Source organism: Diospyros lotus, chromosome 3 (assembly GCF_014633365.1).
Source record: "Diospyros lotus cultivar Yz01 chromosome 3, ASM1463336v1, whole genome shotgun sequence".
NCBI classification, from domain to species: Eukaryota; Viridiplantae; Streptophyta; class Magnoliopsida; order Ericales; family Ebenaceae; genus Diospyros; species Diospyros lotus.
Genome location: NC_068340.1, coordinates 42,225,125 through 42,252,868, shown reverse-complemented (window position 1 = coordinate 42,252,868; position 27,744 = coordinate 42,225,125). Strand labels below are relative to the sequence as shown.

General features: G+C 40.4%; 6 protein-coding genes and 3 non-coding genes across 10 annotated transcripts; 7 read left to right on the top strand and 2 right to left on the bottom strand.

Annotated features, from left to right (window-relative positions):
• The first annotated feature begins 49 nt into the window (after nucleotides 1-49).
• LOC127797340 (pentatricopeptide repeat-containing protein At5g13770, chloroplastic) lies at nucleotides 50-7,008 on the top strand. The gene is made up of 2 exons (XM_052330162.1): nucleotides 50-2,626; nucleotides 6,918-7,008. The coding sequence occupies exon 1, from the start codon at nucleotides 444-446 to the stop codon at nucleotides 2,337-2,339; it is 1,896 nt and encodes a 631-aa protein (XP_052186122.1). The 5' UTR covers nucleotides 50-443; the 3' UTR covers nucleotides 2,340-2,626; nucleotides 6,918-7,008.
• Nucleotides 3,106-3,209, top strand: LOC127798584 (small nucleolar RNA snoR99). Its single transcript, XR_008022446.1, has one exon. It is a non-coding gene; the product is annotated as a small nucleolar RNA snoR99 (small nucleolar RNA).
• On the top strand, nucleotides 3,293-3,416 carry LOC127798592 (small nucleolar RNA SNORD14). Its single transcript, XR_008022454.1, has one exon. It is a non-coding gene; the product is annotated as a small nucleolar RNA SNORD14 (small nucleolar RNA).
• LOC127798550 (small nucleolar RNA SNORD14) lies at nucleotides 3,504-3,626 on the top strand. The gene has a single exon (XR_008022414.1). It is a non-coding gene; the product is annotated as a small nucleolar RNA SNORD14 (small nucleolar RNA).
• On the bottom strand, nucleotides 4,169-5,691 carry LOC127797342 (putative clathrin assembly protein At1g25240). The gene has a single exon (XM_052330167.1). The coding sequence runs from the start codon at nucleotides 5,630-5,632 to the stop codon at nucleotides 4,505-4,507; it is 1,128 nt and encodes a 375-aa protein (XP_052186127.1). The 5' UTR covers nucleotides 5,633-5,691; the 3' UTR covers nucleotides 4,169-4,504.
• LOC127797345 (chaperone protein dnaJ C76, chloroplastic) lies at nucleotides 5,835-8,610 on the top strand. The gene is made up of 4 exons (XM_052330170.1): nucleotides 5,835-6,743; nucleotides 6,918-7,174; nucleotides 7,350-7,533; nucleotides 7,884-8,610. Exons 1-4 carry the CDS (start codon nucleotides 6,381-6,383, stop codon nucleotides 8,508-8,510), a joined length of 1,431 nt encoding a protein of 476 aa, XP_052186130.1. The 5' UTR covers nucleotides 5,835-6,380; the 3' UTR covers nucleotides 8,511-8,610.
• Nucleotides 8,611-8,694: 84 nt separating this feature from the next.
• LOC127797343 (purple acid phosphatase 17-like) lies at nucleotides 8,695-11,301 on the top strand. Its single transcript, XM_052330168.1, has 7 exons — nucleotides 8,695-9,569; nucleotides 9,684-9,840; nucleotides 9,952-10,059; nucleotides 10,181-10,308; nucleotides 10,423-10,551; nucleotides 10,669-10,736; nucleotides 10,838-11,301. Exons 1-7 carry the CDS (start codon nucleotides 9,375-9,377, stop codon nucleotides 11,052-11,054), a joined length of 1,002 nt encoding a protein of 333 aa, XP_052186128.1. The 5' UTR covers nucleotides 8,695-9,374; the 3' UTR covers nucleotides 11,055-11,301.
• A 311-nt stretch (nucleotides 11,302-11,612) lies between these two features.
• Nucleotides 11,613-19,579, top strand: LOC127797341 (pyruvate kinase, cytosolic isozyme). 2 transcript variants are annotated; one of them, XM_052330163.1, is made up of 4 exons: nucleotides 11,613-11,781; nucleotides 12,749-13,060; nucleotides 16,453-16,914; nucleotides 18,373-19,579. In XM_052330163.1, the coding sequence occupies exons 2-4, from the start codon at nucleotides 12,803-12,805 to the stop codon at nucleotides 19,183-19,185; spliced, it is 1,533 nt and encodes a 510-aa protein (XP_052186123.1). In that variant the 5' UTR covers nucleotides 11,613-11,781; nucleotides 12,749-12,802; the 3' UTR covers nucleotides 19,186-19,579. The 2 variants fall into 2 exon arrangements, with proteins under 2 accessions (XP_052186123.1, XP_052186124.1); XM_052330164.1 differs by lacking the exon at nucleotides 11,613-11,781 and adding an exon at nucleotides 11,826-12,057.
• A 540-nt stretch (nucleotides 19,580-20,119) lies between these two features.
• Nucleotides 20,120-21,274, bottom strand: LOC127797344 (homeobox protein knotted-1-like 2). The gene is made up of 3 exons (XM_052330169.1): nucleotides 20,837-21,274; nucleotides 20,512-20,622; nucleotides 20,120-20,341 (listed from the first exon to the last, which is right to left on the bottom strand). Exons 1-3 carry the CDS (start codon nucleotides 20,993-20,995, stop codon nucleotides 20,156-20,158), a joined length of 456 nt encoding a protein of 151 aa, XP_052186129.1. The 5' UTR covers nucleotides 20,996-21,274; the 3' UTR covers nucleotides 20,120-20,155.
• Between the last annotated feature and the right edge of the window lie 6,470 nt (nucleotides 21,275-27,744).

Here is a 27,744-nt window from a genome sequence, read left to right as displayed (position 1 = left end):
AATTTATGCATTATAAGTGGCCCCTTGTGTATGGTATTGACGTGGCTTGCCTTAATGCACAGATATATGTTGCCTTAATACGATTTGAACTTAACAAATTCAAAGATGACGAGGCAATACAATGATTAAACAAAGGTATTTCATTTTATCCAGCCAAAAAATAAAGATAAAAATAAAAAAGGCCATCTTGTGCATGAAAATTGTCCACGTCAGTGTAAGCATTGGTTTGTATGGGAATGTCATGTTTTATAACACACAAGAGAATTTGAAGACGACAATCGTCCAGGTGGCGCTGGGTGAGTGGCTGCTGTCCATCCCACAATGCATCCCAAAATCTTTGTGACGATAAGGTTTGGCGATTGCTTATTCCCTTTCTGTATTCTGTTTTTGATGATCACTTCACATGTAATTCTGCTCTCCCCTTCCTCTTCCCGTCAGTAGTTATGGCCATTGCCGGCGCCCCTTCTCCGGACTGTTCATCATCCCTCGCCTCTTTTGCCAATTCCAAAAACAACAAAAAGCCGCCACCTCCTCTTCTTATTCCCTCCTCCAAGCTCCTCTCCTTTCTCTCTTTCCAATCCTCCAGAAGTTTCATCTTGTCAGCCGTCTCCGCCTCCGCCTCCGCCGCCGGTTGCCACTCTCCCGTCCTGCAGGAAGACAAGCCAAGCTCCGATCATCCTCCTCTGCCGCCGCCGGCGGTGCTTGGTTTTCAGGAATTCCAACACGATTTCACGGCATTCCCGGTCGATGATCCCAACTGCCTCAACGGCTTCATTTCCGCTATGTTTGGAGACCCTCAGACCCAAGAGCTGGCTTTCAAATACTACGAGAAATCAAAGCTAATTAAGCCCGAGTTTAGACCCACCAAATCCACCTTAAACCATCTCGCCAGGTACTTGATCTCCTCCAAGAACTGGACCTCCGTTCTGTCAATTTCTGAGGATTTCAAGAGCTTCCGTGTCTTGCCTGATGCTTATACTTGCTCTAGACTGGTCACCTCCTGCCTAAGAGCTAAAAAGTTTAAACTTGTAAATACCCTCCTCGAAATTTTCGTTTCTGATGATAATCATGAAATCGGCGTCTTGCCCTTCGATTCCGCCATGAAAGGCTACAACAAGCTCCACATGTATAGCAGCACCATTCATGTTTACTGCAGAATGAAATCCGCCCCCATTGCTCTGGACCCCGGATGCTACTGCCGGGTAATGGAAGCCTATATGAAAACCGGCGATACAGAGAAAGTCGTCGCTTTGTTTCAGCAATTCGAGACTCTTTTCGGGCTCAATTCCAAGCCCATCTGTCGCAAAATTTGCCGTATTTTGTGCGAGTCTCTCGCCAAATCGGGACGTCCTTCCGAAGCCCTCGAGTTCTCCAGGTCCATGGCGAAGAAGGGTATTCCTTTGGATCATTCAATTTACTCTTCCCTGATTTGCGCCTTTGCGAGTCTTCGAGAAGTCAAGGCAGCCGAAGAGCTCTTCGAGGAAGCGGAAAGAAAGAAAATGCTGAGAGATCCGGCGTTGTTTCTGAAACTCGTTTTGATGTACATCGAAGAGGATTTGGTAGAGAAGAGCTTGGAAGTTGTGGCTGGAATGAAGCGCGTTAAAATCAGAGTCTCCGATTGCATTTTCTCTGCCATAATCAATGGCTTTTCCAAGAGAAGATCGCTTAGAGCTGCCGTTGATGTTTATGAAGAAATGGTATGGCAGGATCATGAACCAGGGCAAGTGACCTACGCTTCGGTCATAAACGTCTACTATCGACTCGGGCTCTATCCGAAAGCCAAGAATGTGTTTTCTGAGATGGAGAAGAAGGGATACGATCGATGCGTTGTGGCCTACTCGAACATGGTGGCAATATACGGTAAATCAGGCAGACTCAGGGAAGCCATGAGGCTCGTGGCCAAAATGAAGGAAAAAGGGTGCGAGCCGAACGTATGGATCTATAACTCTCTGCTCGACATGCATGGTAAAGTCTCAAACCTTAGGCAGGTGGAGAAGACATGGAAGGAGATGAAGCGGAGGAAGATCATGCCCGATAAGGTAAGCTACACGAGCATTATCAACGCGTATAACAGGGCAAGGGAGTTCGAAACTTGCATGAAATACTACGAGGAGTTCAGGATCAATGGCGGCGTGATTGACAGGGCAATGGCCGGAATCATGGTCGGGATCTTCTCCAAGACGAACCAGATCGATGATTTGGTGAAGCTGTTGCGGGACATGAAGGCGGAAGGAACTGGGTTGGATGGGAGGCTCTATCGGTCGGCTCTGAATGCTCTTAGGGATGCCGGGCTGCAAGTGCAGGCAAAATGGTTGCAGCAGAGCTTCGGCATGGTGTGAATGAAGCGGATGAAGATTGGCTTGGCTTGGCTGTACAGAGATAGATTACTGTATATGGACATGTTGGTTTGGTTTCATGCAGTTTCCTGTGTCAATATGTATGCAGTCGTGTAATTGTGGGTATCAAATTGTTAGTATTCTTTGATCCTATTCCTATGATGATACAACTTTAAACTTCATCAATTGTGGCTTGCGGAGGCTTTCACTAGCAGGTGGCGGCTCCTCCATCGTCGGGGAAATCAACGAGGGCTCACCCAAAATTCAGTAAAAGCCGCGGCCCTTATTAGGTAATGTTTAATCTACCCTTTTTATACACAAGTTTATATATATATATATCCTAATTATACGGGTTACATTATTTTTTTAAACTACTATTTCTTATTGGCGATTCTAGAACTATCCTTGCGGTCCATCTCAGCCGTCCATCGCAAAACCCAAATCTGAAACCCTAGATCCACCGAGCCTATATAATCTGCTTATCTCTCAGTTACTCTCGTAGTTTCTTCTTCGAAGTTGCCCGTTGCTGATGTGTTTGTAGATCCTTCCCTCTACTATACGCTGTGAAGTGATCGCCCTTAGTTGATTTTGTTTTTGTTCTTACAGATCTGCAACTCTAATTTTCTGGTAGAGATACAAGAAATTTCTATGCATTAATTCCTATCGATCGTTTCATTCGCTCGAGAGATCTCCTTTGGCTGGAAATCACCCTCGAAATTTAGGCATTTGTTTGGGACTTACAACGTCTGCCCCTCTAGCTTGATTCGGGTTGCTTCAGGGATGAACAGGTCCCTTACATGCATCCCCATCCTTTTTCACTTTGTCAGCAACAATTTCTTTGTATCTTGCTGATCATTTGAGGATGGAACAATTTTATCTCCATATCGACGGTGAGCTGCATCATATCTGCATAATTTCAGTATATTGTGTGGGAGCTTGATATCCTTGATTGGTTATGTTGGTGATGACAAATCCAGAGGCTTGTTTCTCAAAACATTCGCAGTGGCCGCCTAAGAGCTTTCGCCTTCGCCAGGCTTGAGAGCTAATGCTGCTACGATCCTTCCTTGGATGTCTGAAACACATTTGAATCTTCGATTCATTCCATATTACAGTTAATTTGAATTCTTTTTTTTTTTTTTTTGTATGAGAGAGATCTTGAATTGGTTACGTTGATGACGACAAATCTGAAGGCTTGTTTCTCAAACATTCGCAGTGGCCGCCTAAGAGCTTTCGCCTTCGCCAGGCTTGAGAGCTAATGCTGCTACGATCCTTCCTTGGATGTCTGAAACACATTTGAATCTTCGATTCATTGAGTATCATTCTGCGAGATTTCCCCTACCTTACGGCTAAAATCGTTCAAACCCAATCGATTTACTTTTTTTTTTTTTCTGATCCTTAATCGTTCTGGGGATGCAAATACATGGATTAATTTGTATCAATATGTGTACTACCAAGTATCTAGTGTCCTTGATTGCAGAAGTTTGTTACGGCAATGTAATTGATTTATAAATAGATTGGTACGATAATGACTTGACGTGTATATAAATTTAAAAAGATTCTCTTGGTCTCAGTTATAACCTGGTAAAAAGCCTTTTTTCTTGTTGTCCGAAACAATTCGCGTTTGCAAACGTATAAAATACTAGTTTTCTAGTACTTTTTTTTTTTTTTTTTTTTAATGATTGTTCTTATGGTTTATACTCAAATCATATATATGAAGTAGTTTAATGTGACAGACAGTAAACTGTGGTTCTGGAACAGTAAATAAATAGATAGGTGATCCAAAGCGAAACATTTGGCTTGCAAGAGAAAGAAAGAGAAGTTTTAACTAATGATGATGATGATGATGCCCAGTATAGTATGCCCTTTTTCCTACTACGTCCATATTACACTACAGAAGCTACGTAAGGATGAAGAAGAAAAATATAAGAGAGCGTACGTAATGTGAAATCAAGAAACTCCAAAATTGGCGACACAAACTGATACATGCGCATACGTATGCATCTCTCTATACACTCTGTATTTCTACTGTTTCTTCCTCTCATCATATATATATATATATATGTGCGCGCGTCTGTATAGACTATTGAGAGGTTCTCTAGGAATTTCTTGATCAGTTTAAGTCCCAAAGCAAGTGCATCCTCCCAACCGACTCCAACAATCATCGATCTTTAGAAACTAATCAAATCCGGAAGCTCTTGATGATGATGATGACCGTTTAATGCCTTTGATCGTTGTTGATCAGCTGGAACCGGAATCAAAGCGCCTGCTGCAGAATCAATCTTCGCACCGGCCTTGGCCGAGTCTTCATCGAATACCTCCCAATTGGCTGTGATCACCGTCTGCAAGACGCCGGTAACCGAATCCACTCGCGTCTCGCTCACGATGATCGCTTTCTCCTCTGGTGGATCCATGATCATGCGCTGCAATTCTCGGATGTCTTCTTCTGGGACTCGCTCCACCTTTGGGCATTCCGAAGCGTTCAAGACGCCGATGCCTTTGCAATACTCGAAGAACGACGACAGCTGCTCGCCCTGGAAGATGGATTTCTGCAGAACCTTGAGAGTCACGGCCGCCTCGCCTTTCTCAGCCGAACATATTCGCACCAGAACCTTGGCCACTCCGTTGCAGATTCTGCTATAGATATCGTAAATCTCGATGACGATGCAATCCATGGCCTCAAGCACGACAAGTTCGATCCTTCCTTCCGTCTGGGGCTTGATCTCAAGCAGCGTGTCGAGCAACCCCTGCAGTCTCTGAAGCCTGCGAAGGTCCCACACGATCGGCGCCTCTCGACCCAATCTGCTCCGCGCCTCACGCTCCTGCAAATCCACGGAGGTGAACGCCGACCTCTGGTCGAGGTAGGCGTAGTAGGCGCGGATGAAGGCGTTGTAGGGCCAGGACTTGGCGAAGGGGAGGTGGCCGTCGCAGAAGGAGGAGAGATCGAAGGGGAGGCGGGGAACCTTCTGAACGGCGGGGACGCGGCAGCAGACGACGCCGTGCATGAGCATGAGGCCCTTGAGCGCCACCACCCAGCTGCGCGTCTTGGACATGCGGGCGTTGAGGGCGGAGGCGAAGGGCTGGAAGTAGTAGGCGGGGGACATGCGAATCCATGAATAGACCCTCTGGGCGTTCCGGTAGTCGACGCGTGAGTCGTCGTGGCTGGTGGATTTGATCACCGCGGCCTCGATGTCCCGGTTCCGCAGCGCCGTCCGCCGGGCCAGGCTGGCCACCAACAAGCTGTTGCGGTCCTTCAGCGCCCCGGAGGCCCGCTTCCAGAGCCTCATCTTCTCCCTCATTTTTCTCTTCCTTCCTTCTTTCCTTCCCCAGGCCTCTCCTCTCTCAAGTTAATATTTGATTACAGCTCATATTATTTATATTTCTTTTTTTTTTATCATTATTGATTTATTTTATTGATAAATTAAAAGAAAGTTATTAATGTTATATATATATATAGATATATATTGTGTGTGTGAGGGATCATAATAATCATACGAGAATTTTAAAGTAATAGTGAAGTATTGAATAAGAATAAAATAATATGGGTGTGGACCGGTCAACATTTCAACAAGAAGGAGCATTCGACGCGTCAAAACGGGAGCTATTATTATTAATTATTGAAGGGAAAAGAATTCAAAGCCGGCCAAGTCCTTGCTTTGTGTATTGCCATTATTTATGGTTGTTGAATAGAATAGGAAGTCGTCGGTTGTTCATGAGTGACTCTGATGAAATTGTTTGATTTTGTCAAAGGTAGTTTTGCCTTCTTTTTAATATAACTTTTTACTTTTTAACATGATTCTTCCCCCCTTCTTCTCAGTTTGTTTGTTTGTTCATACAAAATATCTTTGGATTAATGTTCCAGTTCTACTACAGTCTACAAAATATCTTTAATGTTCCAGTGCTACTACTAGTCTACTCTACAGTACACCCCAAAATATCTTCAGTTGTTCTCTCTCTGCCGCTCTCTCATGATCTTCGATCTTATCCCTTTTTAACTAACTTCCTTCCAATCCAAAGGCCGCAAGCCACCCAAACACACAACAGAAAATGCATTCAGCCAGCGCCGGCGCCGGCCTCCTCCCCCTCCTTCCTTGTCCCACAATTCCAAACTCCAAAACCACCTTCAGCAGCGCCGCCTACCCTTCTCGCACTCGTCTTTCAACTTCTCTAAAATGCAACGCTTCTTCTTCCTCTTCTTCTTCTTCCATCGCTCTCACGGACCTCGACCTCTACGACCTTCTCGGCGTCGATAGCTCCTCCGATCATTCCCAGATTAAGTCGGCCTACCGCCGGCTCCAGAAGCGCTGCCACCCCGACGTAGCCGGCCCCGCCGGTCACGACATGGCCATTGTCCTCAATCAAGTCTACTCTCTTCTCTCTGATCCCAATTCCCGTTCCGCTTATGATAAGGTTCGTCCATGGACCCTGGCTACTTTGCTGTTTTTATATTTTCTATCTATTCATGAAATTCAAAGGTCTGATTGCTCGCTTTGTTGAAGCAATTTTATAATTTTAAAATTATACATTAATACACTTTAGAACAGGACATGTATATATGTGGATTATATATCCCATCCCATGCAGGAACAAGCCAAGGTTGCCGAGTTAAGAGGGTACACCGGAAAACCTGTGTATTCCGTATGGCTGGGACCAGAAAGCGAGCAACGAGCTGTGTTTGTGGATGAAGTGAAGTGCGTTGGCTGCTTGAAATGTGCGTTGCTGGCCGAGAAAACTTTTGCTGTTGAATCGGTTTATGGAAGAGCTCGGGTCGTTGCTCAATGGGCTGATCCCCAGAGCACAATCCAGCAGGCCATTGAAGCATGCCCAGTCGATTGCATCTCGTATGTAACAACACTCTTGAAACAACTATTAATTATATTCATTCAAGAATCAACATTCACCCTGCTCACACAGTTCACTTAAAGTGGTTCCTGTCGCATGTGCAATTTGCTGATTCTTTTAGGTATCTGATAAATACTGTCTGAGCTGTACACACACACACACACATATTTATAGGTTTGTGGAGAGATCCAAGCTGCCTGCATTAGAATTCCTAATGTCCAAGCAGCCTCGTGGCAGTGTCAGAGTTGGTGTGGGAAATACAGTGGGTACACGTGTCTCAAACATCTTCGTTGATGCCGGTAAGTTCCAGGACAGGTTTGAGGAAACCATGCGTAAAGCTTCTTCAAGAAACTCCACGGTAATTAAGTGCTTCAAATGGGTTTTATATTTGAAGCGATCGCATCATTTTGGTTTGGCATGTCAACAGGCACTCTATAGTATATTTGATTAAGTCGGATAATCCCCCATCACACCTGTCCAATTTAAACTCAATTGGTATGGAATTCCCGCTCATCCTAGTTATGTCAAACTCAGTCTCAGGTGTAAAGTTCAGACAGTAAAGTAACGCGTTCAACTAGCCTGATTTTTTTTTTCTTTTCTAAATGACTCTCTCATTTTATTATATTCTTTTGAACCATTGTACTCCTACAACAGTAAGCATGTTCCTGATTGAGCAAAAATTTTGCATTCAGGTATCAAGGTTCCCAGAAAGAAGCAAGGAGTTCAGCTGTTCAAGCAATCAGATCAATCTCAAACTGGTTGTATTGGCAATCACCCGGTGCAAGAGGACAAAGAGCAGATCAAACTACCAAAAGTTTGACTCTCAGTGAGCAAAAACCGGTTGAACCAAACATCAGCAAGCTCCAAGAAGCTGCCATGGCCAGAAAACATGGAAGACCCATCACTCGGATTGCTTTTAAATCTAAAGATGAGTACTGGATTCCATCAACTCTTGTTCTGCCACAAGCAAAACCAACCCAAGAGAATGTCTCTGTCTCTGAAGCTGCCTCTGAATCCACTGCTAGCAACCATATCTATGAAACAAAAGAAAAATTTAATGGACAGAAAGAAAATCATGACAAGAGAAAGAACCCTTTTGCCTGGGGTATTCCGGTGGCAACAGCAACAGTTGCAGCTGCAGCAGTTGGTTTGCAGGTACATGAAGGGGTGGGTGGCGGATTGGAAGAGCATGTAGGAGGCACACTAGCTTTGGGCATTGTTAACAGCTCCTGGTTACCTGTCATTTTAGCAGGGATTACATGGTATCTCATTGCTACGTACATGGTAGAGCTAATACAAATCCTTCAGGATAGGCTAGGGGTGTACGAAAAATAGGGAAGAGGCACATAGCTATATATAGCAGGTTGAGAATTAAAGTTCTGTGTACACGTTACATTAAACAAGAAATGGAAAATATACTTTTCTTTTGGCTTAACTTTATGTAGAACAGAATTCTTGCATCTCTCTCAAATTTGCATGTGTGTATATATGTTCCGGGTAGTTGAAACGATTAATTTCCTCTCTCCTTTATACTGAAATTCTAAGATCCCTCTCACATTTGTTTTTGGGCATACAAATTTTTTTTAGGTATTTGAAACGGTTCACTCTTCTTTGTAAAGAATTTCGTATGTGAATGTGTGTGTGTGTGTGAGAGAGAGAGAGAGAGAGAGGGAGATGAGAATACATAGTGATTGTGTACTCTGCTGTCTACAGGATCATCCATTGCGTCGTGCAATTGGTTATCTGTTGGCCTAATCCAATAACTAGCTTTTTAGCTAATTAATTAAGATATCTCCGAAAGTTGGCTTGCCAAATTTAGCTTATAAATACAGCGTTGAGGAGATCAGAAACAAGCCAGGGATGCGATGAAGACAATTGGATGGCTACGTGAACATGCAGCTGTATGGTTCTTGTGCAGGAAGGGTTATCCCACCAAGGAACGCCTAGCACAAACTTTCGGTTTTTTATTCATTTGTGGGCATGCACGTGCTAAGCTTAGGGATGCTAGGAAAAATCAGGTTTGAGACGTCAATTAGAAGTTGTTAATTAGCCATTGATTACTATAGTAATTGGAGAAGCATATTAATTCCCGTATGAAGAAATTGCTGTCCAGCCATTGCTGTCTTCTTTCCTTCTATTTTTAGGATAGCTTGTTTGATATATTTCATCCAACTTAATTCATGATTTGGTTAATCAGCCATGGCTTGTTTTGACAGACGGAGCTTTTCCATTTCTCTTGTTTTGACAGTTGTTTGTGGGTTTAGCTTGGTTTCCAGTTCTTCCCAGTTCCAGAGGTTACATCATCCAGCAAAGAGTGATGGGTCACTAAGCTTTTTGGTGATAGGAGATTGGGGCCGGCACGGTCTGTACAACCAGTCCGAGGTTGCTTTTCAGGTTCTAGAAAAATCTCCTAGCTAGATCCTCCTATTCCTTCCAGGCAATATTGCTCTTTCTTCGTTTGTTAGAAACGCCGGTGGCTATAATTAACCTTAATTTATAACATTGCAGATGGGAAGAATCGGAAAGGAACTGGACATAGATTTTGTAATGTCCACTGGTGACAATTTCTACGATTCTGGACTGAAGGGTGTTAATGATCCAGCCTTTCGAGAGTCATTTTCAAAGATTTACACTGATAAGAGCCTGCAGAAGCCATGGTATAGTGGTAAGTTAGATAAACAGGCGCCTTGTGGAGATCCCACCAATCCAAATAGCAAATATATACACATATACATGTTCATATAAATAACGATGAAGAATTCTTCCTCTGGTGCAGTTTTAGGCAATCATGATTACAGAGGCAATGCCAAGGCACAGTTGAATTCCAGGCTAAGGAGCATCGATCCCAGATGGTTTTGCTTCAGATCCTTTATTCTTAATACAGGTCCTCCCGACCTTAATTTGATGATGATGATGATAAGAAATGGTTATTCATCATCAATCATTGACAATGATAGGTCATCGTATGCTTAATGTTGCTGGTTCTTTTCTTTCTCTGGAAGCAGGAATCGCAGAATTCTTCTTCGTGGACACCACTCCTTTCGTTGACAATTACTTCACGGATCCTGATGGCCAGATCTATGACTGGAGAGGAATCCAGCATCGACCCTCTTACCTTTGCTCTCTCCTCAAGGTAATAATATTCATCAAATCAAGTCAGTTTTTTTTTTTACTTCACAACTATACTGCTACTACTAGTGCTGCTGCTGCTGCTCCTCCTAAACTACTAATTGGTGGAAAAATGAAGGAATTGGACATGGCAATAAAAAGATCCACTGCTAAGTGGAAGATCGTGGTTGGCCATCACACAATCAGAAGCATCGGTCACCACGGCGACACTCCAGAACTCATCGAGCGCCTCCTCCCCATCCTCAAGGTAGGGCCATTTGCTTCTTGCCATTTCTTGCTTCTTGCTTCTCGTTGACACATGCATGCCTGCATACGTATACATACATACATATCATCATTCATATTATATATGACGAATTTTCAGGACAATGATGTGGATTTCTACATAAACGGTCACGACCACTGTCTGGAACGGATTAGCTGCGTTGATAGGTAAGCAAGGCAGGCTGATGATGGTGGTCAATTCATTATCTTTTCCAAATATTGATTGATTGATTGATTTTGTTGATGAGATGAGATGAGATATATGGCAGCCGGATGGAGTTCTTAACAAGTGGAGCGGGTTCCAAGGCGTGGAGGGGAGGCGAAAGGAGGGCCAACCAATGCGCAGTGCACTTCTTCTACGACGGCCAAGGTTTCATGTCGGTGCAGCTAAACAGCACGGGTGCCTTCATGGCCTTCTATGACGTCTTCGGCCGCCCTCGGCACCGGTGGAATTACGTCCCTCGCCACCTTCACTTCGAGATGTAAAATTTCTTCTTTAGTAAGCTCGCCCCGGGGGGTCACAAGTCACTGACTTATGGCATAAACTTTAAAACCTTTTTTTATTTATACATTACCATCAACACGTACACAAAAGTTTTGTACATTTGGTGCGTGACAGATACCCAAAATTTGGGTTCTTTTTGTACAGCAGTAATTAATCCTTCCTTCCTTCCGTGGGATATATAGCAGTTGTAATTGTGAATTAATAATATATAAGTAATTTTCACGTTAATTACGTGGACTTTTTTTTTTTGTTTATTTATTTGCAAAAGCATCTCAATTCTTAAATCAACCATTTCATTTAATTCAACGCCAGAGTTAATTAATTATTAAGTAGTAAAGCCTTTTATACCTAAGCCATCTTAATTATACCGTACTTTTAAAAAAAAAAAACAAAAACAAAATATCATTACAAAAATATCTCATTTAAAAAATATAATAAGCTTATACGTGTTTTCCACGCCATCCTTATTATAATTATTCATTCATATTTCTGTATTAGAACATTTATTTACTTATAATTTTTTATTTGAATTAACATAAAATATGGTTGGCACGTGGAGCACGCGTAAGGCTACTGGCAATGGACATATATGGACACGAATCTCGTGAAGGGAAGCGGAAACTCCCTCTCTCTCTCTCTCTCTCTCTCTCTCTGATCAGTACAGACGCCAGGGGCGGGCGCAGCTGTAGGGTTGGTGGCGTTGCTGTGGTAAGCGGACTTTCCTTTCTGTGGTCTTTTCCATTCTGTGTTCGTTCTTTCCTGTGTTCTTCGCTTCTGGTTTTCTTCCTTTCTACCAAATAATAAATAATATATATTGAAAGCTAAAGCAATCGGCCATCGTTTTAATTTGTTAAGATTGTGCGATTTTTGCTTTTTAATTTGTTGTGTTCGCTTGAACTGATCCTCTCCTCTGCGGATCTGAATCTCGGTTTGTCTATTCACGTCCTCCCTCCTGCCGACGCATACATCGAGCAGTAGGGGAAGGTATTTGTCCTTCTGTACTTCCCTTTCTATGAAGCGATTCTTTCGATTTCATCATGTTCCGTTAAATTTCGGTCTCCTCAGTTGACCAATTCTTAAGTTTCCTCTGATAAGCAAGGGACGCCTAATCTCGTTGGTGAAATTAGCTGTCTTTATTCTTTTGGTTGTATTATTTTTTGGTTTTATTCCGGTTAAATCTTTTGCTGCTGACTGCAGACACCGATTGCCCAACGAATAGTACCGTCTGTTCGCTCTGTTTTTCTCTAAAAATAGTTTTTTCCTTTTCATTAGAATGAAGAATATGCAAAGAAATTAGAAAATCATTTCGCTTGCTTCATTTCGTGGTGAAAAATGTTCGCGTGTTGATAATAATAAAATTTTATGCAGAAAACTCCAGTGCGAGTGGTGTGATACTGGCATCTTTCAGATTATACATCATAATTGTTGCGTTTTATTTTGGTTTAAAACAGAAGAATCACAGGAGACAGCTTTATTTCTTCATACAATTATCTACAAAATTTATTGTTCATGTAGCTTTTTTTAATTTTTCTTTCTTGAAAGCTAAGCAGAGCACAAATGGAAGACTCGTTTTTGTACCCTTTATGCATTATTTATTCGGTGATTGCAGTAGGTGATTTTGCCAGCTCTTTGGCTTTAGTTCTTATCCTTTTCCGCTTTCTGGATTGTTTTGTAGCCATAGTGATACTTCTACAAGGCAAGACTTGAAGAACATAAACCCATCAGAGTAATGGCCAACATAGACATAGAAGGAATCTTGAATGAAATCCCCAACGATGGTCGTGTACCCAAGACAAAGATCGTGTGCACCCTTGGCCCAGCCTCTCGGAGTGTGCCAATGTTGGAGAAGCTTCTGAGGGCTGGCATGAATGTTGCCAGGTTCAACTTCTCACATGGTACCCACGAGTACCATCAAGAAACCTTGAACAATCTGAAAATTGCCATGCACAATACTCAGATCTTGTGTGCTGTTATGCTTGATACCAAGGTCAGTTTTGCTATGGTACCATTTCAAGTTGTTCTTATTTAACTTATTTCTTCGTAAATTCTCTAGTCATATTCATGTTTGACTGAATTATATTTTATCCCCAGATGTTTTGGACAAAAAATTCATAACTTCATATAATTGAAAAGTTGATATATAAGCCCTCAATGGTCTGGACTGGAATGCAATATGAACTGTGTGATAGGTTTTATGATGCATGAATTAATTTGGTCCAAAAATATTCGAAATTATACTGGGATATGTGTTCCATAAAACCCCACAGTGGGGTTATGTATAAAATATTATTTTATTATCATCTCTTTCTTTCGTTGGATGTTAGGAACTGGTAATCTTTCACTTTGGTTGGACCACAAGAAAGTTGGGTATTTACTTTTGAATTAGAAGATGGGTCTTCTGTTTACAAACCAGAGACTAAAGTGCAATTTCACCTAAATGTTTTCTTAGTTCGTTATGGTTATTGACAGGCTTTCAACTTGATTGTACTTATTTTCCTGTTGTTCTTTGCAGCCTTCCTTGGTGTGAACAACTAGTGAACCCTTCATCTATTTACTCCTTTTGCATTTGGACCACATGATTGGTATATTAATTGATCATATGGTTATTAGTTACAATTTCCACTTAACACCAATTCGTAGTTTCATGTTCAAAATGAATATTAATTGATCATATGTTTATTAGTTCTGCTCCTTATATCAATTTGGAGCCATTCTTCTATCCATGGAGAACTTGATGTTACAATTGACATGTTTTAGGCATTCAGCTTCCTGGAAGAAAAGTGATTGTGATATTTTGGAGTTGCTAAAGGAGATCAGCATTCACACCAGGATATTTTCCATTTGATCACATACTAATGCAGTATGAAATGATAAGTAGCTCTGGGTTAGCAGGAAACTGTGAGCTGGAAGTTTTATTTTCTACCTTTGGAATAGGTTAGAAAATGGTAAGACAAACAAAATGCTGTTTTGGTTTGAGCATTTAATATTACAAGTTCTTTTAAGAGCATGACTACTCTAATTAAGAGATTCTAAAAAGGGCTGCTCTTGTAAGTTTAAATGGGCACATCAAGAGAATTAAGCTGCCAGTGTTATATCCACTCTTATATGAAATATTTCAATTTTTTCTTATGCAAACAGAAGGTCCAAAAAGAGAGGGAAAAATGTCAGGATCTGTACATTTTTACTATCTAAAAGACAACATTTGAAGGCAGTAATTTTTGCTTGCCTGGTAAGGACTGGAATATTATTCAGAGCCTGGATGCTTGTGTCATGTTCTTCTCTGCTTGTACATTTAAAAAAGTCATGCTAAGAGTGCTATGGCATGGCTGATCTTTTAGCCATTAAAGGGAAGAAGCCTTTGGAGGATCAAGTGGAAGCTAACAAGTAGCTTTGAAAAATGTCTGCCACATCTTCATTTTGCTATGATTATTTGAGCTCCTATCTAGGTCAGAAGCTTCTATGAAAAGTTGAGAGAAACAACTAGAATCAGTTCTAGCTTCGATCTTAGGAAATTCCTAAAAATTCTAGGTATAGACTAGTTGATAGTAGGCATATAGAAAGCCAATCAGGTAATGCTTTCTATGAAGAAGTGTTTCAAGTCATTCTAATCAACCACTACTCTGGAAAATCTGGTAGGAGGCCAAAAAAAAGGCTATATCACAACTCAAGATGATACTTGGGAGGCAGCAATGACAATTTTTGGATGGGCGGTAATAGCTCTGATGACAAATTAATCAAATATTCTTAACTTGAATTTGATGTGTTCAGGCTAGATAATTAATTGAACTCGACAATTTCTGCACTTGTTGAACTTGCTGTCGCAAACAAGGCTCATTCATTGTGTTCTTGATTCCCTCAACACCATAATGTTCTTGATCAAAGTTTGTCTCAAACCTCACCGGTCTCACCCTGCTTGTGTTAGAACAAGTCATTATATATGATCAGTTTATCTCATCCCTGTAACCTCAAGATAGATAAATTAATGACAAGGGAAGTAATATTGGTGCTTTTGTCTGGCAATCAAGATTGAAATAAACTTTGAGTTAATCTACAATCAAAGTCCATGGGCAAATTTTGTTCTTTGGACTTTTAAGAGAATCCAAAAAAGGGAAACCTTAATGCTACTGGTCATTGAGAACAAAATGGTGGAACATTGCTTAATGCACTTATGTTCCCCCCTCCCCCCGTCCAAATAATACTAATATAAGAGATTTTACCTGTAAGGTTGGTTTTGCTAGTGGGGAAGTTTTTGACGCATCTTTGACCTTGTGACGGGTGATTGGAGTAACAGAAAAGGAGATATGGGGAAAAGATACTGTAGCAGCATGTATTGCAAGGACAAACATATAGCTAAATAAGAAGGAAAAGGGTAGCCAAGTACATAAGGGTTTTTGACTGGGATTTTGGGGATTGTTAAAAGTACTGAACTTACCACTGGAGGAGGTTTTTATGTGTTTTACCTCAACCCTCAAGTCTAAGTGCAACAATGATACTGTTGTGTGTTTGTGACATCTTGTATCTTTCTAAAATCGGCATGTTTTTTCATCTTATTCCTACCTAGGTTATTACTTTCTTTGTTCTCACAGTTCATGGCTGTCAATCTCATACCAAACAATCTACAGTTTTTTTTTTTTTAAAAAAAATTCTTTGATAGATATTGGTATCAGTGTACTTTGACCTTCTTTTTTGGACTGATTACTAATCAGTGTAGTTTGATGTACTTTTTTGGATTGATCACTTTGTCTAATATATTTTCAAGAAATATATACTTTTATTTTTGAAATTTAACCTACATAATATAATATTATCTATTTTTACTATTGTTTATTGTTTTCAAAATAATATAACAGTACCATCAAATATATATAGAGAAAATGACTTTCAACTCAAATTTATTACTTAAAATACAAATATAAATCTTTTTAATCTTCTTTCTTGTTATTTATTTTTAAATATGGTATAGAAATTTTTGTATTTCAAACAATTGTAGATAAAACCTAAAAGGTTAATTGTATGTCAACAAGAAAAGGTCAAGCCCAAATGTTAGTTGGCACGATATAATCGTGTTTTGAATTTAAAAATTAAAAAAAGGGAAAATCATAAATATCCAGTACACACTGGTACAATTTGAAAAATTCTAATATTGATTGATATATGGTAGTACTGGCTGGTACATACTGATATCTGATAGGCTTAGTTTTCTGCCTTTTTATATCTGCTGCAGTGCAGCTGTTTACCTGGCATACTAACGTACCACTTGTTTTTATGTGCTGGCTTTGTTTTAACATGTTCTATTCACCTCTTACAATGTACTTATGTATTGCAGCTCTTAGTCATTTTGCCACTCATTTAGTTGTCTTGTGCTCTCTTTCATTGCAGGGACCTGAGATCCGAACTGGTTTCCTAAAGGATGCTAAGCCTATTCAACTCAAGGAAGGTCAGGATATCATTGTAACCACTGATTACAACATAAAGGGGGATGAGGAGATGATCTCCATGAGCTACAAAAAACTGGCAGTTGACTTGAAACCTGGGAATACCATCTTGTGTGCAGATGGCACTATTACTTTAACTGTTTTGTCATGTGATCCAGCTGCCGGAACTGTGAGATGCCGTTGTGAGAACACTTCCACACTAGGTGAGAGGAAGAACGTGAATCTTCCTGGTGTTGTGGTGGATCTTCCTACTCTCACAGAGAAGGATAAGGAAGATATCCTGGGATGGGGTGTTCCCAACAAGATTGATATGATTGCTCTTTCTTTTGTGCGGAAGGGGTCAGATCTTGTTAATGTCCGCAAGGTCCTTGGATCCCATGCCAAGCATATTCAACTGATGTCAAAGGTAATGTAACTTCCATTAAACTTTTACGTTTTAATCAACCAGATATCTTCATGACTCCACCTAGAACTACTTGCCAGACAGTCTTTTCTTTTCCTTTTGCTTTTTAACCCTCTATCCCCTCTGGAAAGCAAAATACGTAGGAATATACAGAGTAATTTAGAAAAATAATCATTTAGGAGAAAAAAAAAACTGTACTAAAGTTAATCAATTAATTTATTTTGGCTAAAGATTTTCTATTTGTGGAAACTGAAGAATTTATTTGATTCAAGGTGACTCCACACACTGATACCAGGATCACTAGTCCCTCACAGAACCATGGTTTATATTGTGCAATTCTGATTATGGTGTATTTGCACATCATATTATGACATAGGCCAGCCTCATCTTATATGAAATGTAATTAAGAAAATAAGAGAAGACGAAGAAGAAAGATTCATATCGGTGTCTAGAGCGATAACACATTGCCAGGTACACTGATTCCTCATGCCTGTATCTTGGGACTGAAGATTCAACTTGAAAAACCTACTTGCCTCTAACATGCATACATGGACAGATTTTCATATGCAATTTTGTGTGTACGCTGTCCACATCATACATACGAAGACAAATGTTACTCATTATTATGTACATATACGCATTTATCTTAATGTTTAATGATTTATACATTTATTTAAATGCACTATATACTATATTTAACTGTCAATCTTGTGCCTTCAGTTGCATGATGATTTACCCTTTTGTTTGTTTTCATCTGATGGTTGATATGATGTTACATGGTGGAACAGTTTAAAGTATCACTTCGGATATCATTAATATGTTTGGAAAATATATAGTCGGGTTGACAATGTGTTCATGTTTCGGGTGCTTTGTCGAGGTGTTATCTAATGGCAATCAGGTTAATCAATTTCTGTGCTATTACGGCCTACTGATTGTTGGATTGTGAAGGATGTCTTTCAATCCCCTTCATCTTACTATTCTCCATTCACCTGTTGGGTTGTATTGGATGTTTTCCAAACATCCCCAGGAGTGAAAAGGAACATTAAAATAAAATACTGGTAAATAGTAAGCTGGCCTGTGCTTAGCGCTTGTAGGTTACTTAGAATGGAGTAGTTCCATTAGATTTTTGTGCCGTACTCATTTAAGCAATAGTATATCTGCAATTTTACTTTTTCTACTTCGTATTTGGGCACAATTAGGAGGTGTTCCCTGTCATGATTTTGACTGCCATCCTACCCAGCACTGTGGCTCATGTCAGAGTGGCAGGGATCAGCCTCTCCCCAAAAGAAGTGGGGGAAGGCTGTCTACCTGGTACCTACTGCCCGTCCATACCTTTGCAATAAGCAGGAGCCCATACTGGGTACAAAAGAATATTTTTGGCAAAATTGGCGGCGCAAGCCATTTCAGTGTTCAATATTTGTTTGTCTTCTCACAATTTGTAATTGCTGGTTTCCTTTGAAGGTTGAAAACCAGGAGGGAGTTATCAACTTTGACGAAATCTTACGTGAGACTGACTCCTTCATGGTTGCCCGGGGTGATCTGGGAATGGAAATCCCTGTTGAAAAGATCTTCTTGGCGCAGAAGATGATGATTTACAAGTGCAATCTTGCTGGCAAGCCAGTGGTAACTGCCACTCAGATGCTTGAATCCATGATCAAGTCTCCCCGGCCAACCCGTGCCGAGGCCACAGATGTAGCCAACGCTGTCCTGGATGGCACTGACTGTGTCATGCTTAGTGGGGAAAGTGCAGCTGGCGCTTATCCCGAGATTGCTGTGAAAATCATGGCTAGAATTTGCATTGAAGCTGAATCCTCTCTGGATTATGGGGTTATCTTCAAAGAGATGATAAAGTCAACTCCACTGCCCATGAGCCCATTGGAGAGCCTTGCATCCTCAGCTGTACGTACTGCTAACAAGGCCAAGGCGAAACTGATTGTTGTACTGACCCGTGGTGGGACTACAGCGAAACTGGTTGCCAAGTATCGGCCAGCTGTTCCAATCCTCTCAGTTGTAGTGCCAGTTTTGACAACCGATTCGTTTGATTGGACCGTGAGCGATGAGGCCCCTGCAAGGCATAGCCTGGTGTACAGGGGCTTGATTCCACTGCTTGCGGAAGGATCCGCGAAGGCCACTGATGCAGAATCCACCGAGGTGATATTGGAAGCCGCCTTGAAGTCAGCGACAGAGAAGGGCTTATGCCAGGCCGGCGATGCTGTCGTGGCGCTTCACCGAATCGGTGCTGCCTCTGTTATTAAGATCTGCCTAGTGAAGTAACTGGGGAATATGGACGGTATGTGTAGATTGGCTCCAGGAGGCTGCCAATCCCAATATAATAGCGCGCTGATAAACCTCCATTTTGCTGGGTGATACTTGTTATGCTTTGACTGTGGTATGCATGCAGTGCCTAAGTATGTTAACCTTATTATGTTATTTTCCCATTTTACCTTTTGAGATATCGTGGCTTTTCATCACAGGTGCTGGTGGATTAGCCCTCTCCTTCCCCTACACTTTGGTTAACGCTCATTGACGTTATTAGTTAAAGTTTTTGTTCTAGTCGGAGTCTCTTTCGTTTGATGGGTATGGTGGATTGGATCATCATATCATATCATATATTCTACCATCATGGCCTGCACTTAAATAAGAATGGAGCCTTCCTGTTGTTAGTCTACTAGAAACTATAAAGCCACTACAAGTGCAGTTTTTGCTCAATGGCTTTTACCCAAACGAGTAGAAAGTGCCTTTCCCTGTTATTTTTTCTATTTTGATTGGCATGGCTTGATGTAACACGAAAAATCTTTAATTTTTTTTTAGCACAAGTTTAGTTAGTTGGAGTTTATTATTTATAAGTTTTAATTTTATTATATAAGTTTGATTCACTAATGTTTTTATCTATGCCGTCTTTATAACTCCAGCATAATTAGAGACGAGAATAATCCTGAAATTTTTTTATTAATAAGTGAACCAAAAGATGATGTGACAGAGAACTCAAATTTTGGGTCGTTCGCAAGTGCCTTGGACGATTCTCATCATTCCTCATAATTAGCATGGCTTGCATAATAATTATAAGTATACATATATATATTATGATATATGTGTATATATATGGGATAAAATGAAACGCTTAATCTGGTTTCTCCACAACAAGCAGCAGCAGCAGCAGGAAGGAACAACCACATATATACAGATATAGTGTGTAGAGATTTTCCTTTTCTTCTTCCCTCCATTGCCATAACTTCCTAATTAATTAGCTCTTCTCGGAAGAAGAAGAAGTAATTCTCTGTTGAAACTTAGAGATGCTTGGGACTGGGGCCGCTGGTGCCACAGCAAGCTCTCTGAGTTGAACATACATGGCGTCAATGAAAGCTTCAGATTCTTGCAGCGGTTCCTCCATCTCTTCCTTCAGCTTGCTTAGTGCCTTGCAATAAACTTCCTGCCAATTCCCAACATTTATTTGGACAAAACATTTTCACACTACTGCTGCATCAACATCAATGATGCAGCATTTTTGGAAACAAAGATCATTCACTAAAATTAAATATTTTATGCATATACATACATATATAGAATAAATGAGAGGGGGAAAGGGGGAGCCTTACATACCATGAATTCGTCAAGGTCTGAATCGGCGGTGGTGGGATTGAGCTCATTTTTTGTTTGGTTCACTGTGGGTGTTGCATCATGTACCCCTCCAACATCATCACCTAAGCCAACCTGATCATGATATGTATATATATATAAAACCATTTACCAAATAATTAGTATTATTATTCTTTTCTGGGTACCAGAAAAGAACACCCATTTTGATCTACTATAGTTTCAGTTAAAAGAAACAATAAATAAAGCAAAAATGTAAAGATTCCGAGAGAGAGAGAGAGAGAGATGCGCCCAGATAACCCATCAAGAAGGGGGAAGAAAGGAAAGATACCTTGAGACAGTTGATGTGTATATCAATCAACAAGGCGTACAAAGGGTGGCTGGATATCCTCTTCTTCAGCGTCTCTTTATCTTCTTCTTCTTCTTCTTCTCCAAATATTGCCCCTTCTGCTGCTGCAGACATCACACAACCATTATCATTCTCGCCCATCGGTCTCTCTCTCTCTCTCTCTCTTCCTGTGTTGTGTGTGTGGTATAATTCTAATTCCGTCCTGATGTCTGTTTAATTATTTATATACACATCCATATGCAGAAAGAGAACATATGATTGTACGTTGCGGAGGGCGCAGAGACTTTTCTACATTGGGGAGTAAATCACTTGACATGTGCATGCAAAAGAGTCAGAAGAAATGAAAAAGCTTTATGCTATGTATATATCTGTGGCTTCCTCTCTCCTTCATAACCTTAACAGTAATGGCGCCATCCGTAGATACTCTGCCGTTTCCTTCAATTCCTGTCTTCTTCGCTCCTAAAGATGGAATCCTCAAAGATTTTTTACTATTTCTTTTTCTTTTTTGTTTTGGCTCATTAAAGCTCATACAGTCATACTAATTATTGCCCCCCTCTTCTCTCTCTCTCTCTCTCTCTCTCAACTACAATTTCTGTCCAGCGCCCACACAGACACAGTTCTTGAATTGGACTCTTCTATCTGTTTCTGTTTGTGTACTACTCTGCCTTACTTTCACCGCCAGAGTGAGGATGAATTGTTCCATCATCTTCCACATCCATCCATTCCCGCTGGGCTACTTTTCAGTGATTTGAACAAAAAAGTTGGTTTTAGAAAACATTAAAAATAATTCTTTTTTATAAAAAGGTTGATTTAAAGAAACAAAATTATGGTATTTCTTTAGCAAAAAATAAACAAAATTATAGTGAAACCCTTTAAGTACTATAACTATAACTAACTAGCTACTTCAAAAAAAAAAGAAAAAAAGTAAAGTTTTTTTTTGTTGTAGTTAATTTCATAGTCTAATAATTTTAAAACAATAAAAATAGCCCTAAAATATGGTAGGTATTACATCAATGTATAATATGAGTTACACGAGAGATTCAAATTTAAAGTAAATTTCATGTGCCACTCCTAATTAAATGTGGTAGGTATTACATATATGAGTGGCTACAAACAGAATAGATTGTTGTAACTTGTAAGTTTAAGGCACATGCAATGCAAGGATGGGAATCTTGCTATGAACAAGAGGGTTACTAATTTATAACTTAAAAAGAGCCCAATTCAATTGAGGGCAAGGAAATGATTCATGAGGTTGTAATTCACAAGGCAAAGCAGCCCATCAGGAGCCCTACACGAACAGGGCTCGGTGTCGTCCATACCATATTATAGCCTCTTATGCAACGAAGAGGGGCCTAGGCCTTAAAAGCTATACCCAGGGTTCCATGGCCAAATCGATAATAAAAGCCTCTTACGCACCCCTTTTCGAATATCAGAATCGTATCCCACAAAGGCCTATATGAAAGCAGGGGATAGCTTCATGAAACCACGATCTAGTCAAGAACCACGAATAAGGGAGGAACACAGGAAAGAGGGTGGTGGGTATAGAGGGCAGAAAAAATCAGCAGCGACAAGGGGTTGAGGAGGGTTTAGGAATGGTACTCATGGTGTGGGTTAAAGGCTGATTGATGATGATCTTGTTTAGGTCTTTTTCCAGTGGTTTCTTCTGCTATTATGTGTATTGGGCTTTCTGTTTAGGTTTGGTTGAGAAGGCTCCATTTTGATTTGGGGCAGGTAATTTTGTCGGTTGGGGAAGGAAAGAGAAAGAAGAGTCGCGATCAAGTATAAACTTACTATACACATTGGTGGCGTCATTGGCCTTGGGGTCGTCAAATTAAGGGAAGTTAAGTTATACATACATGCAGAATATAATATATATATATTGTTAGGATATTCTGTTTACTATTAGAATAATATCTTCACGATATTATCTCAATGTATATATTTAACAAATTATGTTTAGATATATTAGGATTATATTAAGATTCTTTCTCCTTTACAATATTTCCTTCCTGATTTCTCTCTTATAATGCTGTAACAAATATTTCACAGTTTGTATTTATACTGTGAATACTCTCAATGAAAATTAAGCTTATTCAATTACTTTCATGGTATCAAAGCATAATCAAAATTAGACTCCATCAGTTTCATTCTCTTATGTTCCATCTGATCTGTTATTCAGCATGAGCAACTCTACCACCGTTGCCAAGATAGCTCAACCCACCTCTGTTGTGATTGACACGGAGAGCCCATACTATCTTTATCCTTTCGATAATCTCGGTGTGAATCTTGTCATTGAAACGCTAACTGGCATTGACAATTACAACTCATGGTTCCTCGCCATGTCAATGGCACTCAAAGGAAACAATAAGTTTGGCTTTGTAGATGGTTCAATTCCCATCCCCGACACCGCAAGTCCCGATTTCTCTTGATGGACTCGAGTAAACAATATGGTAATGTCTTGGCTTCTAAACTCCATTGACCGGTCACTTGCAAGCACGGTCCTCTATGCTGCCACTGCTTCTACGGTGTGATCCGATCTTAAGGCCCACTTCTCCTCTTCCAGCGCACCCCGTATCTATGAATTAGAGCGTCGTCTAGTGACCATCACACAAGGCAGTGATTTGATCACTCAATGTTTCAACAAGCTTTGTGGTAATTGGGATGAATTGGCTGCAATTAGCCCTTCCCCATCTTGCTCTTGTATGGAATGCACTTGTGGAGCAAAAGACGTATATCACTCTCAACTCGAGAAGCGGCAGCTGATGCAGTTCCTTATGGGGTTGAATGAACTTTTTCAGCAAACAAGTTCTCAACTCCTTCTTACTTCCACATTACCTACTGTATCACAAGTTTATTCACTCCTACTTCAAGATGAAGCTCAGCGACAACATCAAACCTTGCCCTCAGTTCAGGAACACACAGCTTTACAAACCTTTGCACTTATTCCCACAAGCAAATATGATCCAGTTGCTGCAGCATCTCAAACACATATGCCTCGTCTTGGACTTTCACGCAATCGACCAAAATGCACTCACTGTGGCATCATTGGACACACTCAAGATCTCTGTTATAAGCTGCACGGGTACTCTCTAGGACATAAATTCTACAAGAAAGGTAACACTCATGCTTCTTCATCCACTGTTGCTCCACCGAAGCCCCCGGCTACTACAAATCCACTTACTTCCGAGTCCTTGAAACAACTTCTTAGCCTTTTACAAGAGGTAAACTAGCCAAAGGCTAATCTCAATGGTAAGTCTCTTGTCCTTTATTCCTCCTTATGTTCATCTCAAGAATGGGTTATCGATACAGGAGCAACTGACCACATTTCTCACAATCAGGATTTATTTTCTCAACCTCTTCTTACTTCCAACACCCCATCCCATTTATTTGTTCCTAATGGCGATTTTGTACCTGTTGATGGCATAGGGAATATAACTGTCAACTCCAACATCACTCTGTTTGATGTTTTATATGCTCACTCCTTTAAGTTCAACCTCTTATCTGTTCGCAAATTAACACAAGCTCTAAATTGTGTCATTCTTTTTTATCCTGACCATTGTGTTTTTCAGGACCTTTTGACGAAGAAGGAGATTGGTCAGGGCCATGAACGTGGTGGCTTGTATTTCCTCAGCGAATCCTCAGCTTCAACTAGCCTTCTTGTTGCATCTTCTTCCACCTGGCACACTCGATGATAGGCCATCCTTCCACTGATGCTTTACGCCTTTTGTCACGTACACTTAGCTTTCCCAATAAATCTGTTGAGCATTGCGAGGTCTGTCACTTATCTAAACAGACTCGTTGTCATTTTCCCATTCATTAGAATAATACAATTGCATTGTTTGATTTAGTGCATGTTGATCTTTGGGGTAAATATTCTACACCTACTCGAAATGGTTATCATTATTTTTTGACAATAGTCGATGATTTTTCGCGCACTACTTGGACTTATTTATTGAAATCTAAGTCAAAGGCTTATTCGTTATTGATTTACTATCTTGCATATGTGCGAAATCAATTTCAAACTTGTGTCAAAATGATTCGTTCTGATAATGGTACCGAGTTCACCAATCAAGCCTTTCAGCAAGTTTTACACGAGTCTGGCATTTTACATCAATTAACTTGTCTCGGCACCCCACAGCAGAATGGGGTTGTTGAGCGTAAACATCGTCATCTACTTAACGTAGCACGTGCTTTACGATTCCAATCTGGTTTACCCTTAGAGTTTTGGGGGGATTGCATTCTTACTGCCACTTACCTTATCAACCGTACACCCACCAAACTTTTGCATGGAAAAACACCATATGAGATGTTGTATGGTGAAGCCCCCAATTATTCTCACTTGCGCACCTTCAGGTGCCTGTGTTATGCATCCACCACTCACAAACCTCTTGATAAATTTGATGAGCGTGCTCGACAGTGTGTTTTTCTTGGGTATCCAACAGGATAAAAGGCTTATCGCTTATTTGATATTGCCACCAAGAAGGTTTTTGTTAGCCGAAGTGTGATTTTTTATGAATACATTTTACCGTTCAAAACCAATCTGCAATTGCGCACACATGATGCTTTAATGTCTATTCTCCCATTGCCTATGCCAGATTTGTCCTTTGATGAACCACCTGTTGTCCAGCCTCATCAACCAGCACACCAACAAGCAGAAACACCTCATCCACGCCAATCATCATGTATACGCAAACCATCTGCTCATCTCGCTGATTATTATTGCAGCATGGCCTCCACTCAATCTTCTTCCACTTCAAACGGTACACCTTATCCCATATCTCATTATCTCTGTTTGAGTTCGTACTCCTCTCACCATCGTCATTTTATTAATTCCATCACCAAACAAATTGAACCCACTTCTTATACAGTTGCTCCAAAAAACCCACTCTGGAAGCAAGACATGGAGGGTGAAATAAAGGCTCTTGAGGCTAATAAAACTTGGATTTTGGATGTTTTACCTCCAAGTAAAAAGGCAATAGGTTGCAAATGGGTCTATCGCATCAAATATAATCCCGACGGGTCCATTGAGCATTACAAATCTCGTTTGGTGGCCAAAGGTTTTTATCAAATGGAAGGATTTTACTATACTGATGTATTTGCTCCAGTAGCAAAATTAGCAATTGTCCGTACCGTCCTTAGCCTTGCCACTTTCAAAGGTTGGCGAACTCACCAACTTGATGTTTCCAACGTTTTTTTACATGGTGATTTACAAGAAGAAGTGTACATGCAACTTCCTCCTGGTTATGGTTGAAAGGGGGAGACCCGAGTTTGTCGCCTCCTCCGATCAATCTATGGATTAAAGCAAGCTTTCAGGACTTGGTTCTCTACCTTTTCCAAGACATTACTTGATGTTGGTTTTGTTCAATCCAAGGCAGACTACTCTATGTTCACTTTTACCCGCGGTACTTATATGACTGTTTTACTTGTCTATGTTGATGACATTGTCATTACAGGCAATGATGATTTGGTTGTCCCTAGTCAAATCCTATTTGTCAACATGCTTTCACCTCAAAGACCTTGGATCATTGAAGTATTTTCTTGGTATAGAAGTTGCACTATCTACAGTTGGCATCTTCATGAATCAACGAAAATATGCTCTTAAAATTCTCTCCGACACTAGCCTACTTGGGAGCAAACCTATATCCACGCTACTCGACTTCAATCATAATCTACATACCACATCTGGTAATCACTTGCGGATCCCACTCCATATCGTCGCTTAGTGGGTCGACTCTTGTATCTTACCGTCACGAGACCAAACATTACATATGCTATAAATTTCCTTTCTCAATTTATGTTTGCACCACGGGATGCTCATTGGCAGGCAGCTCTTCGTGTGGTCCATTATGTCAAAGCTGCCCCTGACCGTGGTATCTTCTTGGCTGTCGATTCATCACTACAACTTCGCACTTATTGTGACGCAGATTGGGCCTCATGTCCCACCACCCGTCGATCTACCTCAGGTTATTGCACTTTTCTTGGCACTAGTCCCATTTCTTGGCGCACTAAAAAACAATCCATCGTTTCTTGCTCATTTGCCGAAGCTGAATACCGTGCAATGGCTAATGTTGTTAGTGAAATAACATGGTTACAAACCCTACTGCATGAACTTTATTAGCTATCACACCCAGCTAATTTACACTATGACAATCAGGCCGCTCTTCACATCGCCAACAATCCCGTTTTCCATGAATGAACCAAACACGTTGAAATTGATTGCCACTTCATCTGTGAAAAAATCCAAAAGAGAAAACTCCGCACTACCTTTGTTCCATCCACAGAACACATTGTTGATATATTTACCAAAAGTCTTCTCCCTAGTTCCTTTGCTTCACTTACATCCAAACTTCTACACCGACCTGGTGATATTACTTGAGGGGGAGTGTTAGGATATTCTGTTTACTATTAGAATAATATCTTCGTGATATTATCTCAATGTATATATTTAACAAGTTATGTTTAGATATATTAGGATTATATTAAGATTCTTTCTCTTTTAGAATATTTTTTTCCTGATTTCTCTCTTATAATGCTGTAACAAATATTTTGTAGCTTGTATTTATTATGTGAATACTCTCAATGAAAATTAAGCTCATTCAATTACTTTTATATATCATCATCAAAACATATCTAGTTTTAAGTAATTAATTTGTCAAATGGGTTTAAACATTATTTGTCACGATCAGTATCACAGATCAATATATATAATTAAGGAATTAATTGATTGAAGATGAAAAGAAATCTTTCTTCCTTGCTGCCGAGCAGCTCTCCACCTAATAATGTATATATGTACGGACGGAAGAAGACAATAGTGTGTATATATATATATATATATTAATTTGCAACAGCTAGCAACTGGATGCATGCGAGCGAGCGAGCGAGCCAGCTAG

Bases quoted from the DNA above. Each gene is read 5' to 3' on its own strand.
- LOC127797340 (XM_052330162.1), top strand. From the start codon at position 444: ATGGCCATTGCCGGCGCCCCTTCTCCGGACTGTTCATCATCCCTCGCC.
- LOC127797342 (XM_052330167.1), bottom strand. From the start codon at position 5,632: ATGAGGGAGAAGATGAGGCTCTGGAAGCGGGCCTCCGGGGCGCTGAAG.
- LOC127797345 (XM_052330170.1), top strand. From the start codon at position 6,381: ATGCATTCAGCCAGCGCCGGCGCCGGCCTCCTCCCCCTCCTTCCTTGT. The intron at 7,175-7,349 runs GTATGTAACAAC...ACATATTTATAG, and splicing joins TGCCCAGTCGATTGCATCTC to GTTTGTGGAGAGATCCAAGC. The intron at 7,534-7,883 runs GTAATTAAGTGC...CAAGGTTCCCAG, and splicing joins CTTCTTCAAGAAACTCCACG to AAAGAAGCAAGGAGTTCAGC.
- LOC127797343 (XM_052330168.1), top strand. From the start codon at position 9,375: ATGGCTTGTTTTGACAGACGGAGCTTTTCCATTTCTCTTGTTTTGACA. The intron at 9,570-9,683 runs GTTCTAGAAAAA...ATAACATTGCAG, and splicing joins AGTCCGAGGTTGCTTTTCAG to ATGGGAAGAATCGGAAAGGA. The intron at 9,841-9,951 runs GTAAGTTAGATA...CCTCTGGTGCAG, and splicing joins GCAGAAGCCATGGTATAGTG to TTTTAGGCAATCATGATTAC.
- LOC127797341 (XM_052330163.1), top strand. From the start codon at position 12,803: ATGGCCAACATAGACATAGAAGGAATCTTGAATGAAATCCCCAACGAT. The intron at 13,061-16,452 runs GTCAGTTTTGCT...CTTTCATTGCAG, and splicing joins CTGTTATGCTTGATACCAAG to GGACCTGAGATCCGAACTGG. The intron at 16,915-18,372 runs GTAATGTAACTT...TTTCCTTTGAAG, and splicing joins ATATTCAACTGATGTCAAAG to GTTGAAAACCAGGAGGGAGT.
- LOC127797344 (XM_052330169.1), bottom strand. From the start codon at position 20,995: ATGGGCGAGAATGATAATGGTTGTGTGATGTCTGCAGCAGCAGAAGGG. The intron at 20,623-20,836 runs GTATCTTTCCTT...TATCATGATCAG, and splicing joins TACACATCAACTGTCTCAAG to GTTGGCTTAGGTGATGATGT. The intron at 20,342-20,511 runs GTATGTAAGGCT...GGGAATTGGCAG, and splicing joins CAGACCTTGACGAATTCATG to GAAGTTTATTGCAAGGCACT.